This window comes from Kogia breviceps, chromosome 3 (assembly GCF_026419965.1).
Source record: "Kogia breviceps isolate mKogBre1 chromosome 3, mKogBre1 haplotype 1, whole genome shotgun sequence".
NCBI classification, from domain to species: domain Eukaryota; kingdom Metazoa; phylum Chordata; class Mammalia; order Artiodactyla; family Physeteridae; genus Kogia; species Kogia breviceps.
This window is the reverse complement of record NC_081312.1, coordinates 168,736,946-168,752,117: the sequence shown is the minus strand read 5'-3', so window position 1 is coordinate 168,752,117 and position 15,172 is coordinate 168,736,946. Positions and strand designations below refer to the sequence as shown.

The window sequence follows — 15,172 nt, the reverse complement described above, 5'->3', positions numbered from 1 at the left end:
GATATGAAATGAAAGAACCAAAAGAAATGAAAGCAGGGACCTGAAGAGGGACAGCCATGCTCATAAAGCATGATTCACAAAACCCAAAAGGCAGAAGCGGCCCCAGGCGTGCATCAGGAACGGATAAACACAATGAACAAAATGTGGTCTAGCCATTCAATAGAATATTATTCAGCCTTAAAAGGGCAGGCAGTTCTGACACACCCTACCATGTGGATAAACCCTGAGGACATTACGCTAAATAAAATACACTAGACACAAAATGACAACATTGTCTGATTCCACCCATAGGAGATACCTAGAGTAGCTGAATTCACAGAGACAGACGGCAGCATGGAGGTATGGAGGTTGCCGGGGCCGGAGGGAGGGGAAATGGGGAGTGAGTGTTTAATGGAGATAAAGCTTCACTTTGGGAAGATGCAAAGGTTCTGGAGATGGATGGTGATGATGGTTGCACGACAACATGAATGTCCTTAGTGCCAATGAACTATAGGCTTAAAAACGGTTGAGACGGGGGCTTCCCTGGTGGCGCAGTGGTTGAGAGTCCGCCTGCCGATGCAGGGGACGTGGATTCGTGCCCCAGTCCGGGAGGATCCCACACGCCGCGGAGCGGCTGGGCCCGTGAGCCATGGCCGCTGAGCCTGCGCTCCGCAACGGGAGAGGCCACAACAGTGAGAGGCCCGCGTACCACAAAAAAAAAAAAAAAAAAAAAAGGTTAAGATGGTAAATTTTAGGTTATGCATTTTTTTAACCACAACTTAAAAACACACACACTCAAATACAAGGTCTTGGGCTTCCCTGGTGGCGCAGTGGTTGAGAGTCCGCCTGCCGATGCAGCAGACACGGGTTCGTGCCTCGGTCCGGGAAGATCCCACATGCCGCGGAGCGGCTGGGCCCGTGAGCCGTGGCCGCTGGACCTGCGCATCTGGAGCCTGTGCTCCACAACGGGAGAGGCCACAGCAATGAGAGGCCCGCATACCGCAAAAAAAAAAAAAAAAATACAAGGTCTTCTAACTCCCAACTGTCAAAGGAGCCAAAAGACTTAAGAATGGTCAAGATGGTAAATTTTAGGTTATGCATTTTTTTAACCACAATTAAAAAACACACACACCCAAATATTATGTCTTCTATTTCCCAGCTGTCAAAGGAGCCGAGAGGGCCATAAAAAGTCAACATCGGGGTTTTTAAAATCATGACTAGGACCACAAACTCCATTGAGGCTGGCCACGCTAACGCAGGCAGACCGAATCTCCCAGCAGCACCGTTCCTGTACACGAGGGCCAGATATAGGCTGTCCCCAGCTCTTATACAAGGTCTGCCCCCGAAGATCATTTTCACCTTTTGGGTGTGGTGGTTGTTCAAGGCATATTTTTTAAGGAAAGTGAAATGTTTCATGGGGGTAAGGAGCCCGCTCACACCTAGAGAAGCCTTGAGTACCAATGCCCAGGGAGGCTGAATTACAGTGTGAATGTCCCAGCCGGGTCCTGGGAGCCGGGGCTGTGCTGGGGGAGGAGGGGACGGGGGGAGGTCACAGAGCAGTACTACAGCAGCCTCCCTTTCGGGGCCCAGGCCAGTCTAGGACCCAGGTTTTTGTGTTTGTTTGTTTGTTTTTGGCCACGTAACACGTGGGATCTTAGTTTCCCGACCAGGGATCGAACCTGCACCCCTTGCAGTGGAAGCGTGGAGTCCTAACCACTGGACCACCAGGGAAGCCCCAGAACCCAGTTTATTTAATCAGCCCGTTGGCCTGGGATCCTTCTCCCAGTTGCCTCACTTGGCCTTCAACTTCCCAGTTTGGAACTCATTTGCACCTCCCCACTCCCCACCCCCCAAAGCTCCAAAACCACAATTACCTACTTTCCTCCTGTCTTCCAGCCAAACTGCTAGTTCTTGTCAGTTTCACGTGGGAGGAAAAAGTACTTTCTTTAAAATCACTTACATCACAGATGGCTGGTCTCTCAACCTATTTCAAGGCATTTGTATCTTCTAATGTTTTAAGGCAAATTTCGAGCAGCCATTTTTATGAAGGTTAAAGAAATGGGAAGAGCCCTGGAGGGCAGGGGGCAGGAGCCCTGGGGTGTCTGCCACACACACCCCATCGTCCCACCAGACCTCTCCGCTTAGCACAGCTTCATTTCCTTCTTGTTTCCTCCCACAACACTGTGGGCCTTGGTGGGAGGGGACAGCATCGTGTGCGGGGGCAGGTAGGAACGCCACTTGAAAACTGGGGACTGTTCGAGGTTTTGTTGAATATGATGCCTTGAGGATTCCACTTACAGCCCCTAATCCAATTTGGCGTAAAAGCAATTTCAGTGATGTGAGCCGTGGTTATAAACGTCAGAGAGGGGGCCTCTCAACCAGTAAAAACGTTGACTCTGTCCAGTTGGGAAGCCTCACTTTCCCATGCTCACTGCACTGCAGAGGTACCAATAAACTGTGACCCCAGACCTGGTCAGGCCATGGAAAGGGCTAACGTGGAGAGGTCAAGATGAGGGATTTCACCCGATTCAGACATGAGCTCTCCAACTGTTTTACCTACATCCTGCAACCTGGGACCCTGATAAGGATACTTTTGAGTAAATTGTTACGCACTTTCATGCGCTCTCTACCTAGACACGTTGCCATTGGTGAAAACTCTAGCATTAAAATAAACTCACTACCTAGAAAATGTAAACTCACAAAAGTCAGTGACGTTTTGGAATACTGTAATCAACAAGTTACTTCAGTCCTCCAAGCCAAATGGTATTTTCAATAGGAAACCGAAGCAGATAAGACTGAAGCCATTCCCAGAAAGAAGCACGTTTCAGCTGCAAGAAGGGCCACAGCTGCACCAAGATCTAAGTGCTGTTGGCGACAACAGAAACTGCAGTTAGAAGAGCGTCTTGCACAAGCTGATGTAGAGACAGACTGAAGGAAAAAAAAAAAACAGCTCAGGGTGCAGGGAGAGGTACAGAGAGACAAAGCTGATGACATAACCCAGGGAGGGGATGAGTCTATATATGCTGCAAACTAGGTCACTCAACACACGAGCTGGCCTGGAGGACGTTTGGGGCTGAGGCTCTTGGTGAACGCCAGAGCCAGGGGAACCAACCAGCCTCCTATGGGAAGCACGTGCTGGATGGCGCCATGGACCCCCCAAATCTGGGCAAGTGGCCTCTGAGGAGCAGGGTGTCAGCCCCAAAGGGGCTAAGGAGAGAGAAGGCGCATTTCCTGCACACGGATTCACGGCCATGTCCACGCACTAAGGGGATTCCACGCGCCCTCATCTAACCTTCACTGCAACCCTTAGATCGGGTGCTAGCGTTATCCTGTTGTGCAGATGAGGGCACAGGGCCGAGAACGGTGACATAATTTGCCCAAAACCTAACAGCTAGGAATCAGTGGACCCAGGACTTGCACCCATGGCCTAGTGACCTCAGATCCTCCGTTCTTAGCAGCTCAGGACTGCGCCCCATGGAATATCCAGCAAATGTTCTTCCCTGGTTGACTGAGGACTTGTTGATGGTTTCTTAAATCAACTTGGGGCGGGGGGCGGTTAAGTATGCACTGCTCTGCATCTCTGCCCCAGGAGCTTCCAAAAATCAATTTCCAACAGACACTGACATGTTCTTCCTCACAGCACTGGCCCTGAATATCCGAGGGTACCTATCCTCCACCACAGCAGCTGAAGACAGCTAAAACTTGATGGCAGTTGCTGTTTACTCAATCCCAGTTATGTGCCAGGCACCTCATAGATGTCACTGAATCCGTACAGGAACCCCACAAGGCAGCAACTTCCATCTGCCTCTTAACTCAGAAAGACGTGAAGGGTGGCGCTGGAGCTGCCTTTCTAGCACGGTTCATGGCCTCCTGATGCCTCCCCTGCCTGGCCTCAGCCAATACGCTGTCTTTAGGCTTACCCTCAAGATCTGGGGTTAACCAAGAAACGCATCCCTCCATCTCTGAATCCTGCTGAAATACTAGGAAAAACAGCACGAGGCCCACAGCTGACCACTGGAGACAAGGAATGAACTTGGTCTGCCATGGAATGAACTTGGCCTGTGGCATCCATTTGGTCTGACTCAAACCTGCAGAATCCACATACTGCATAATAAGCATTTTTAAAAATCAAGAAGGATCTAGCAGAAAACTAGCCCAAGGAAAAGGTGATCTCCTGCACCACAGGGAGTCAAAGGGAGGTACCCAACGTGAACTGAAGAAGAAGGTAATGTTTGCAGGTTTCCCAGGGTCCACGTGTCCTTGTGCATTGGATGGACCATCTTGAGTCAGAAGAGAAACTTGCGACGGCTGACGAGGGCTCCAGGCTTCGTGCTGGCCACCCATAAGCAGTTCGTTCTTCAATTAAAGAAATGTGTCCTCAGGGGCTGTGGGCTCCCTGCCGATTCCTGCAAAATCTCATGAGGATTGGAGGCAATGGTGAGATCCTGGGGTCCACCCTTGTGGGTGTAAGCTGTCCAATAATGTGACAGTGCCCTGCTGGACTAATGCTAAGCCCTCCCAGAGGGGAGAGGAGGAGAAGGAGAGAGATTGAAGGGGATTTACAGATATTTATTTGGGGAAAGGAAAGATTAAAGGGATTTATGGAGACCCAGCCAAAAAAAAGCTCAAAAAGTTAACCCCTAAAATCCTCCTCTGAGAGGACAAGAAAGTACACCTGCCAAGTCTAATTACTGTCCACTTGGTTGCCAAGTTTGAGCCAGAAATTTCTACTTGAGACCTAGTCTTCATTAGACCCTCCGGGAACAAGCTCTAAAAAGTGCAATTTCCAAGATCCCACCATACAAATCGGTAAGGCCACGAGGGTTTATCTTTTTTGCAACCAAGAAAAACTTTTGGCTTTTTCTCTCCAAACATAAAACATCCTATCAAAGAAAGAAGTAGCAGGAGTTCACATGTTTATTATTTTTCACAGAACGTCTGGGCTTTAATTCCCAAATCAAGTGGGAGAGTTGTAGGTTACAGGTGCACCTGTCAAAGTGACCTTCCTGTTGATAATTCTAGAGGCAAAACCCAGCACTTTCACAGAAGGTTAAGCAGTTTGTCCAGCTGCTCAAATGTCCAGCCTATCATGACTTCCCCCTGTGACAGAAGAGGAGATATTTCAAAAGCCCATCCCAGACACAAGCTCTTGGAAAGAGATTAGCCTTAAAATCCAGTGGTCCCTTGGGACTTCCCTGGCAGTCCGGTGGTTGAGACTCCATGCTTCCAGAGGGTGTGGAGAATAGGGAACCCTCTTGCACCGTTGGTGGGAATGTAAATTGATACAGACACTATGGAGAACAGGATGGAGGTTCCTTAAAAAACTAAAAATAGAACTACCATACGACCCAGCAATCTCACTACTGGGCATATACCCTGAGAAAACCATAATCCAAAAAGAGTCATGGGGACTTCCCTGGTGGTGCAGTGGTTAAGAATCCGCCTGCCAATGCAGGGGACATGGGTTTGAGCCCTGACCCGGGAAGATCCCACATGCCGTGGAGCAACTGAGCCTGCACGCCTAGAACCCATGCTCCCCAACAAGAAGCCATCGCAATGAGAAGCCTGTGTGTCGCAGAGTAGCCCCTGCTTGCCACAACTAGAGAAAGTCTGCATGCAGCGACGAAAATACAATGCAGCCATAAATAAATAAATAAATAAATAAAGAGTCATGTACCACAATGTTCGTTGCAGTTCTATTTATAATAGCCAGGTCATGAAAGCAACCTAAGTGTCCATCAACAGATGAATGAATAAAGAAGATGTGGCACATATATATACAATGGAATATTACTCAGCCATAAAAAGGAACGGAATTGAGTCATTTGTAGTGAGGTGGATGGACCTAGAGTCTGTCATACAGAGTGAAGTAAGTCAGAAAGAGAAAAACAAATACCGTATGTTAACACATATATTTGGAATCTAAAAAAAAAAAAAATGGTTCTGAAGAACCTAGGGGCAGGACAGACATAAAGACACAGACGTAGAGAGTGGACTTGAGGACACGGGGAGGGGGAAGGGTAAGCTGGAATGAAGTGAGAGAGTGGCATGGACATATATACACTACCAAACGTAAAATAGCTAGCTAGTGGGAAGCAGCCGCATAGCACAGGGAGATCAGCTCGGTGCCTTGTAACCACCTAGACCGGTCGGATAGGGAGGGTGGGAGGGAGGTGCAAGAGGGAGGGGATATGGGGATATATGTATACATAGAGCTGATTCACTTTGTTATACAGCAGAAACTAACCCAACATTGTAAAGCAATTATACTCCAATAAAGATATAAAGGGCTTCCCTGGTGGCGCAGTGGTTGAGAATCCGCCTGCCGATGCAGGGGTCACGGGTTCGTGCCCTGGTCCGGGAAGATCCCACATGCCGCGGAGCAACTAAGCCCGTGAGCCATGGCCGCTAGGCCTGCGCGTCCGGAGCCTGTGCTCCGCAACGGGAGAGGCCACAGCAGTGAGAGGCCCACATACCGCAAAAAAAAAAAAAAAAAAGACTCCATGCTACCATTGCAAGGGGCGCAGGGTCAGTCCCTGGTGGGGGAACTAAGAACCCACATGCCGTGTGGCATGGCCAAAGATTTTTTTTAACTTTTTAAAAATAAGCAAATAAATAAATCCAAGAGTCCCTCACAAGGAGAACCCAGGATCCCAAAGGATGTTGAGTTTTCCCTCCAAACTCTTTCCAAGAGCTTCCCAGAACACAGACAGCCCTGCTGTACCCACAGCACAGGTGCTCAGAAAATCCCTGGAACAAAACTGACCCATAGCAACAAACGGTATCTTTCTTCCACCCCCAAATCCCTGGCGAATCTCACATCCCACACCCAATCTACCAGCAGTTCCTATCGGCTCTCCCTTCCACGTGTTTCCAGAATCCAACCACTTCTCATCACCTCCAGAGCGGCACCCAGTCCTCCACCACCATTCTCTCCCCCCTGGATGGTTTCCATAGCCTCCGAGCTGGTCTCCCCGCTTCTGCCCTTGAACCCATGCATTCATTCTCAACACAGCACCCACAGCCATGGTGGAAACACCTGAGTCAGGTCAAGGTACACCTCTGCTCAAAACAGCCCTTGCTGTTCCCTCCGACCGGAACATTCTACCTTCAGCTATCGCAGTGGAGCCTCCAGATCTTTATTCAAATAGCAGCTCTTCAGCCAGGCCCTCCCTGGCTACGCTGCTTCAAGCCACCATCACCTCCCCCTCCAAAAATCCCCCTCTTTCCCTGCTTCATTTCTCCCCTGACGTGTATACTAGATAACATACTCTACACTTTCCTGATTCACGTTTTTTTTATTTTCTGGTTTCCTCACCAGAACGTGAGCTCCAGGAAAGCAGGCATTTGTGTCTGCTTGTTCGCTGCTGCACTCCCCGCTACCGTGCACCAGTGCCTAGAATATAGCAGGTGTTCAACCGATATTTTTAAATGTACAAGAGGCTGAATTTATATCGCGCCTCAAACAAAGGGCTGAGAAATGCCAACTTCTAACCAATGCCGCAGCTGGGATACCCTCGGGGGGCACTCTGGGGGCTGCCCACCTCTCTGTAGTATTCTTTTAAATGCTTTTCACAGACTAAAATTTGGAGTCGTCTCAGAATAAATACCCTTAAATCAGTCGGTCAAACACACAAATCACCTCCGGTAGCTCTGCAATCTCCCTCTCCCCCCACACCCACGCACACACACCCGCCTCCCACTAAAGAACAGGTGAGTCTGTTTGTTCTAGCTGGGCTTTCAGATAAATCAATCATCTGTGTCCTCAACAGGTGTACTGATGGAGCAATTTCAGAACAAGGCATGTATGGAAGATACTAGTGGGAAGAGACAGGGCTGGTCCCACAGACATTTCCATTTATACTCTTCCTAAAGCAGCACCCAGCAGGCACTCATTTCGTAAAAAAGCAAAGGCATTGTGCTACTGACATCAAGTGGGATAACACCTCCTGTCCTGAGCTGTATCACTTTGCTACTAGCCTGGGCATAAAAATGTCCCTCCAAATAGGGCTAAGCTGCTCTAGCTACACATGAAAGCTCCCAAAAAATGATAGTGAATGCCTTCGTTACCCAGACAAGGCAAAAAAATCTTAAGGGTTGTAAGGGCACTTGAAAATTATCCCATCTTCCTTGCCCTCCCCCTGATTTTACAGGTGAGGAAGCTAAGACCAGGTCGTGCGGAAAAATGACCACGCAGCCCACAGCCCGCACACCCCAGCAGCAGCTGAGTCAGACCTTGAAGCCAGGCCCAAGGCCTCCACGGTGCCCGCTCCAGCCCCCCACAAACAGCAATTACTTCAACACAAAACATTCGGTCTGTAAGAAAAGCGTGTATTCATGCCCTGAAGAGATGAAGAATCTATTTTCCAGGACGTGCCATTTCCATACTCTGGGGGAAGAAATTAGGTATATTGGGAGAAGCATTCTGTGTCAGCTCTCAGGGCCTCCTCTGTTCAGATGCCTTTCATGGCGTGTCAATTACAGAAGCCACTTCCATGAGTCTGCGGTACTTCCTGGACACCACAGTCAAACCTTTCTTCCCATCTGTATCTTTCTCCAAATGGCCTATTTTCATAGTCTTGGTTCAGAAGATGTGGAAAGACACCTACGGTAGAGATGGCCTGAACGGCCTCAGCAAACACTCCACAGAAGTGTTTACGACTCCTAATTGCTGTTACACAACATTTATTTGATCCCACATTAATCTGGCGTGCCAGGCAGGGATCTGAAAACATGGTGTTGATTAATAAACAGTAATGAAGGGCTTCCCTGGCGGCGCAGTGGTTGAGAGTCCGCCTGCCGATGCAGTGGACGCGGGTTCGTGCCCCGGTCCAGGAAGATCCCACGTGCCGTGGAGCGGCTGGGCCCGTGAGCCATGGCCGCTGAGCCTGCGCGTCCGGAGCCTGTGCTCCGCAACGGGAGAGGCCACAACAGTGAGAGGCCTGCGTACCGCAAAAAAATATATTAAAAAAATAAAAATAAACAGTAATTAAGCCTTCCCACCTTGTTCAGAGGTAGGGTTATGGCCTGGGATTCCCCTTCAAAGGGATCCACACTGAAGGTCATAAGTTGAGAGGCTTCTCCTGAGGCCTGACTCAGGGGTGCATCAGAAAACCCAGGCCCAAACCACACAGTGGATTCCTTCCCCTATGCTGTCCTTTGCTTCCTCCAGCTCTCTTCCCACCCTTCTGGGCCAGCCTTCACTCCCATTTGGCTCCCACTCTCCAGCAAGGTCCCGCAGACCACACCGTCTAAATGGCTTGACCCTCTGGCCTTCAACAGTAGAGGTTCTGCTCTGCACGGAAAGGTACCTGGATCAGGCAGCCCGATATCAGATTACAAGGTTTTACCAAGTGAGTGCTCCTTGAGCCTTCACAGCGCTTTATTTTAAAAGCATTTTAACACTGTGGGCTGACAATCTGGCTCCTGGCAGGGCTTTCCTGCCTTAGGATCCTAAAGGCATATGGTAAAAGTGTGACAAACAAAATAATTGGGCCTGCAGAGTACCTTGGAAATGAATCCCAATTGTAACTGTTGACACCCTTGACTGATGCTAGGTTTCACTGCAAACAAGTGTAGAGCGGGAAGCCAAAATGCTCACTAACAGAACCAGAAGTGACCTCTATTTAGACGCAGGTCAAGATCACTGGACTTGGCCCAGGATGAAACAGGCATCCTGTACTTTGGACCACTTCTAGAAAGTCCAAGAGACAAAAAGGTGTTGATAATCCAAAAGCTTTAACATGTTACATGTTTGGATAATTATGTTTTCTTTACCTTAATATTAAAATTAGCTTTCCAAATACTAAAGTTAGTCAAATTATTATTAGCATTTGCTGTTACATAATCCACAGAGGGGCTCAACCCCACATGCATAATCACAAGTTGTTCTGCCTAGATTCGAATATCAGCCCCGCTTAATAAGTACCTCCGGTTTGGCAGGTCACATAATTTCTCTGTTGCCTCAGTTTTTCCATCTGCCAAGTGGGGATAGAAGTAAATACCCACTTCATCGGGTTAACATGAGAGTAAAATGAGTTACTATACCTAAGGCACTTAGAATAACAACTGGTTCTTGGTATTCATTTAATAAAGTCACCTACATTTACTACTACTACTATTATTATTATCATGCTATTGAGTGAAAACATTTTGATCGTTTTATTGTTTGTGTTTCACTCTTCTAGAACCCCTGTCAGCACTACCGGACCACAGTGGGAAGCTTCTTTTCAAAGAATTCTTTCCAAGACAGAAGGCAAAGCTTTGGAACCCTAACAGAGACCCATCCCCACGTTCACGGGCAATGTGGCCAGAGTCCAAGAGGTTGTTCTGCAAGAGCTGTACGGTCTCTCCGTCACCACTGAGGCAAGTCCCCATCCTACCCAGAGGTGGAACCACCTGCAGTCATACCCAAACAGCACCTGCCACAGCAGGAGCCACTCAGTGAAGCCACAGCTCATGGGGCTGAGCAGCCCAGCCACGGCAGAGGGGCAGCTGCCCGGCTCTCCGGGGAGCAGGAGGCAGTCAGAGGAGCTGCATCGGTCTGCTCGGAGGCTGCAAGCAGAGGGACCAGGTCAAGAGGCTCGGGTGGAGATGCTCCTGGCAAAGGAACGCATTCTCTCACGATGGGACTCGACTCTCTCCCATCCCCTCACCTGAGGCCACATCATCGGTCTCACGATGACCAGCAAGTACACGCTTCTTCTTTCCTGGCAACTTAGCATCTCAGAGTCACTACCCCAAAGCCAAATAAACCTCATCGATAATTTTCTAAAGTTATGGACAAACCTCACCCCTTAACAGGCCATGCTAAGAGGCAGCCTCAAGCCCCTCTCTATGAAAAGGCTAAGTCCTTTCTGTTTTCCTTCCAAGAGATAGAAAGTCTACACCCACAGGTAGACCGTGTTCCTGAAGAAAGCACAACGGCTGAGAGGCCCTATTCTCATCCTCGGCAAGTGTGCGTCCCCAGGATCAGAAGCATGGCAGGGATGTGCTACCTTCACAACTTGGGCTCTGGGGCACCACTGCAGACATGGGGCTGGGGGAGGGAAAATGACCAAACAACTCAGTGGACCCTGAGTATGGGACAGAAAACAATCGGGGTTTGAAAATGTGGTCCTGGAAAAGCAAACCAACCACAATAACAAGTAAAGGGGGTTTAAGGAAGACAGGAGAGAAGAGCACAGACTTGTCTTATGAAACACCTCCTCTATCTCTTCCCAGCCTAACTAACTCCTCCATGAACCCCTGCAAAACGTTCGGTTCATACAGCACATATGTGTATGAATATATATGCCGACAGACACCGATCACATGAGGGGAGAAAATAACTCCAATTTCAGACTCTTCCAACAGTGCCCGATTCTCTTTCACTATCAGCCTCCCTACCTATTCTGAGGCACTCCACAACAAAACAAATAAAAACCAACTCCTGGGCAGAAAAGGAACAGCAGCTGAATGGAGCAGCACATGCTCAGAGCCTTCCTGCCATGGACTTCTGGTTAGTCCTGCTTTCTTGAGACTCTGCCACCAGCCTCGGACTACACACAGCCCTAGAGAGAAACCGCCGGTACAGCGACCCTCGCAGACCCTCCCTTGGCGACCGGCACCCCAGCGTGTGCTGCCGAGCCTGGTGAAATGGACAGACGCTCAGGTAAGGCTCTGCCCACACGTGACCCTGAACACTGCGAAATTCCTCCTTTCCTTAATCGCGCGGCCATCCAAAGTCTTGCCTACACCTAGTACGTGAAAACGTCAATTCTATAAGAATACACAACGGCAGGACAGAAATGGGAATGCCCGGAGCCCGATTTTCTCGTGACCAAGTCTCTCGCGGACACGGTGCGCCCATGCACACGGTGAGTAGACGCACGCAGCCAGTAAACAGGAATATCCACCATGCTCAGCCCACAGTCACGCATGGGGAGAAGTCGAGAGGGCGGCGGTGTCAGGGAAGTGAAAAGTCGCCCGCCTGCGACTGACCCCGAAAGCCCAGAGCCTCCCCCGCCCAGGAACGGCTCCCACCCGGGCCCGCGGGGTGCAGACCCACGCGGCCGGCACGCAGTGGGCACGCAGAGCCGAGAACTGGACAATGAGGACGTGGCGACCCGCCGGTTCCTACCGCGGTGGAGGCGGCGGTGGCAGCGTGAGCCACCTCTGCACCCGCGGCCGCTGCCACCTCCACCCTCTACTCCTCAGTCCCCACTTACGTTCCGAGGGTCTCCTTAAACTCGAAGATTTTCTTGATGTCTTCAGCTTGCTTTTTCCAGGAGGAGCTGCTCTCGCCGTTCTCCCGGGCCATGGCAGACGAGGGCGGCGAGGCGGAGCGGCCGGGGGCGCGGGGGGCCGGGGTGGGCGCGCGAGGGTGGGGGGGCGCCCGAGCGCGGGGGCGCGGGGGGACGGCGGCGCGGGCGCAGCGGGGGCGCCGGCTGCGGCGAGCCGGTCCGGGAGGGCTGGGCTGGCGGCGCGGGGATGCTCGGCACGGGAGCCGGAGGAGACTTTGTGCTGCGGCAGAGCTTCCTCTTCTGCAGTTTCCTCTTTCACTCTCTCCGCCGCCGCGGTCCCTCCCTGGCTCTTATTTCTGCGCGTCTCGGGCACAGACTTCCTGCCGCCGCCGCCACTCGCCCGGCTCCTTTGCCGCCGGCTGCCAGCCTCACTTTCTGCTACTTTCTTGCCTCCCTTCTCCTCCCTCCCAGCCGCCCGCCCTGCTCCCTCCCTCCTCCTCCTCCCGCGGACTCGCCGCCCTCCCCGCGCGCCCCGACCGCCTCCCGCCTCCCCGCCTCCCGCGTGCTGCCGCCTTCGGGGATGTCCTGCTCCCCGGGAACGCCGTGCCCCGGGCGCCGGGGCACCGCCGTCGCCGCCTGGCCAAGCTCCCCGCCGCCGCTTGCGCCCTGGAGCCCAGGAGAGGGCTGGTGCGGCGGACCCGGGCAGGTGCGGGCGCCCAGGCGCGTGCTGGAGGACCCCGGCCCCCCGGGGCTGCTTTATTAATTCTGCAAAGTCAAGTCTCGGGGGCGCGAGGGCTTTCCTCTCCAGCGGCGGGAGAGGGCGCCTCTGCGCTGCGCTAGGACGCTGCAGGGCGGGGGCGAGGGCGGGGGCGCAAGGCCACCCGGATGCGGGGCGCCGAGGGCGGGGGCGTCCTCCACCGGCGTCCGGGCGCTGCGCGGGGTCGGACGCGGGGGCTGGTTGTTATGGCTACGGGAGGCGGCGGCCGCGGGGATACTGGCTGAGGTGGGCGTTGACTTGGGCCGCGCGGCACCCGCCAGCGGCTGGCGCTCCCCAGCCTGCCTGGCCCTCCCGACTGGGCGACTGGAGCTAATTCGCATTGCACCAAAATCGGCGCCCGTGTCCAATTATGGCTGGGGGAGGGGGCCTCGCGGCGAGGAGGGAGCCGGGAGTCTCGCGGCCGGGGACGCGCAAGACGTGCCAGGCGCTGCCTCGTTTTCTCTTTGGGAGCTTAACTCCCGCGGTTATCTGGCGGCCAAGCGGCGGGTGGATTCAGGGCCGGGCTCTGTGCGCCTCCCAGGCTGCTTCGGCCCCAGGGCTGGAGCGGCCTTCGCTCCAGCTTGGCCCCTCCTGGTTTCTCTCTCTCTTCGCCGGCCGAAGAAACCCAGAGACTTAGAGGAAAGTGAACGTCTGCCCCACACTCTCTTCGCCAGGGGGGCTGCCCCTCCTCAGCCCAACCGCAGTGGGTTTAGTAGGGCACGCTGTGCCAGGGCAGGTACCTGGAAATAGCCTTTCTAACAGACTGGAGAAACGCACCCAAAGTTCCCTCCGGCCTCCCATCTCGGAGGCGCATTCTGACTGCCCATCCCTCTCCCGTGTCCACCCGTCAGAGGGCGAGCCACGTACAGACGCCCATTCCCAACCTGCAGGGACCACCTTGTGTTTCGAAAAATTGTAGTTTGTTTCGTATCAAGACTCTCTCTCCCTGAGGGCCCCTCGGCTGAGTTGGGTAAACAGCCCTGTGTTTTGATTGGTGACACCTGTCCCATTTTCCCAGGACTGTTCCAATTTCCCTGTAAAAGGGGGGAAAAAAAATATTCTACTCCCTGAAGAGGACTTACCCAGCACCTTCTTCCTCGTTCTGACAGGCTGGATGCAGGCCACTGCTCTCCCAGAAGCCGTCTGTACCCACCCCCACACTGCACCCCGCCGCCCTCCACCTTTTTTCCCTGACCCCAAGCAGGTGGAAAGATAATCTGGCCTGCCCATTCCTCCACATCTGCGTGCTGGATTCCGCCTTTCAGGGGCTGTTAGCTTAAGGCTCTCCAGGGTGAGGAGAGCAAATGGGGGATTTGGCTGTTAGAAACTGGCTAAATTGACAAACCCAACTTCCAAGATGGATGACTAGGGAACCGCTCTCAAAGTTGGGGCACGTCACCAAAAGCAAACAGCACCACTTCAAGAAGAAATACATTTGCACAGCATTGTAATTCAACTATACTTCAATTTAAAAAAAAAAATACATTTGAAGAACTGTACTATCGTTTATTGGGGTCAAAGGTTAGGCAATATGAAGAGTAGGAACCAGGTGTGAACTAAGATCCCAGTGGACACTCCCATGCCATATGCATCTGCTCATCTTTTACCCCCTTTCCCTTCCTTCCACTACCTTCTTCTTATCCCGTTCTTTCCTCTCTATTTCACCCTTGCTCCTTGCCTATGGATCAGCCAGCGGAGCTCATGATAAAAATTCTCAGTCTCAGCTTTTGTCCCCGGAAATAAAGAAGTGGTGATGCTAAAGAAGTTTTGTACTGTTGGAACTGTAATGGAGAGTTTTCTTTCTCTTCCAAATTTTCCATAATGATGTTCATTCACAGCATTATCAGGTTATCCTCAGCTGGACTAGTCCTAGAGAGAAGACTCAAACAAATGGGGAGTTGAAGAGGCCAAGCCCAAAAGAATGAATCCCATGACCCAAAGAAGGAGGTGGAAACGTCAAAGACAATTCAGTCTGGCTTTAGCATGGTCATTCCTCCCTTACTGGACACCATGTAAAGTAAGAGATCTTGACCTTGGAAAGTGCAATAGAAAACAAAACCATCATTCCCTAAGAATGGTTAAGCCATAGCCTGTTAAGGGCTTCATTCTGTTTGCTTGAGGACTCTTGCTTGGACTGTTCTCCAGTAACAGACCATTTCCTCCAGCTGCCGTGTTTTTCTAGCGGTGGTGGCTGCCACGCTCTTCTTCCCAC

The 15,172-nt window shown here is 51.8% G+C and overlaps 1 protein-coding gene across 2 annotated transcripts in view; it reads right to left on the bottom strand.

Annotated features, from left to right (window-relative positions):
- The window catches only part of CAMK1D (calcium/calmodulin dependent protein kinase ID), a 429,331-nt gene extending 416,987 nt beyond the window's left edge, over positions 1-12,344 (bottom strand). For both annotated transcript variants that reach the window (XM_059056712.2, XM_059056713.2), the window contains exon 1: positions 12,189-12,344. In XM_059056712.2, coding sequence (XP_058912695.1) covers positions 12,189-12,280 — 92 coding nt within the window. In that variant the 5' untranslated portion in view covers positions 12,281-12,344. The remainder of the gene's footprint in view (positions 1-12,188) is intronic.
- Between the last annotated feature and the right edge of the window lie 2,828 nt (positions 12,345-15,172).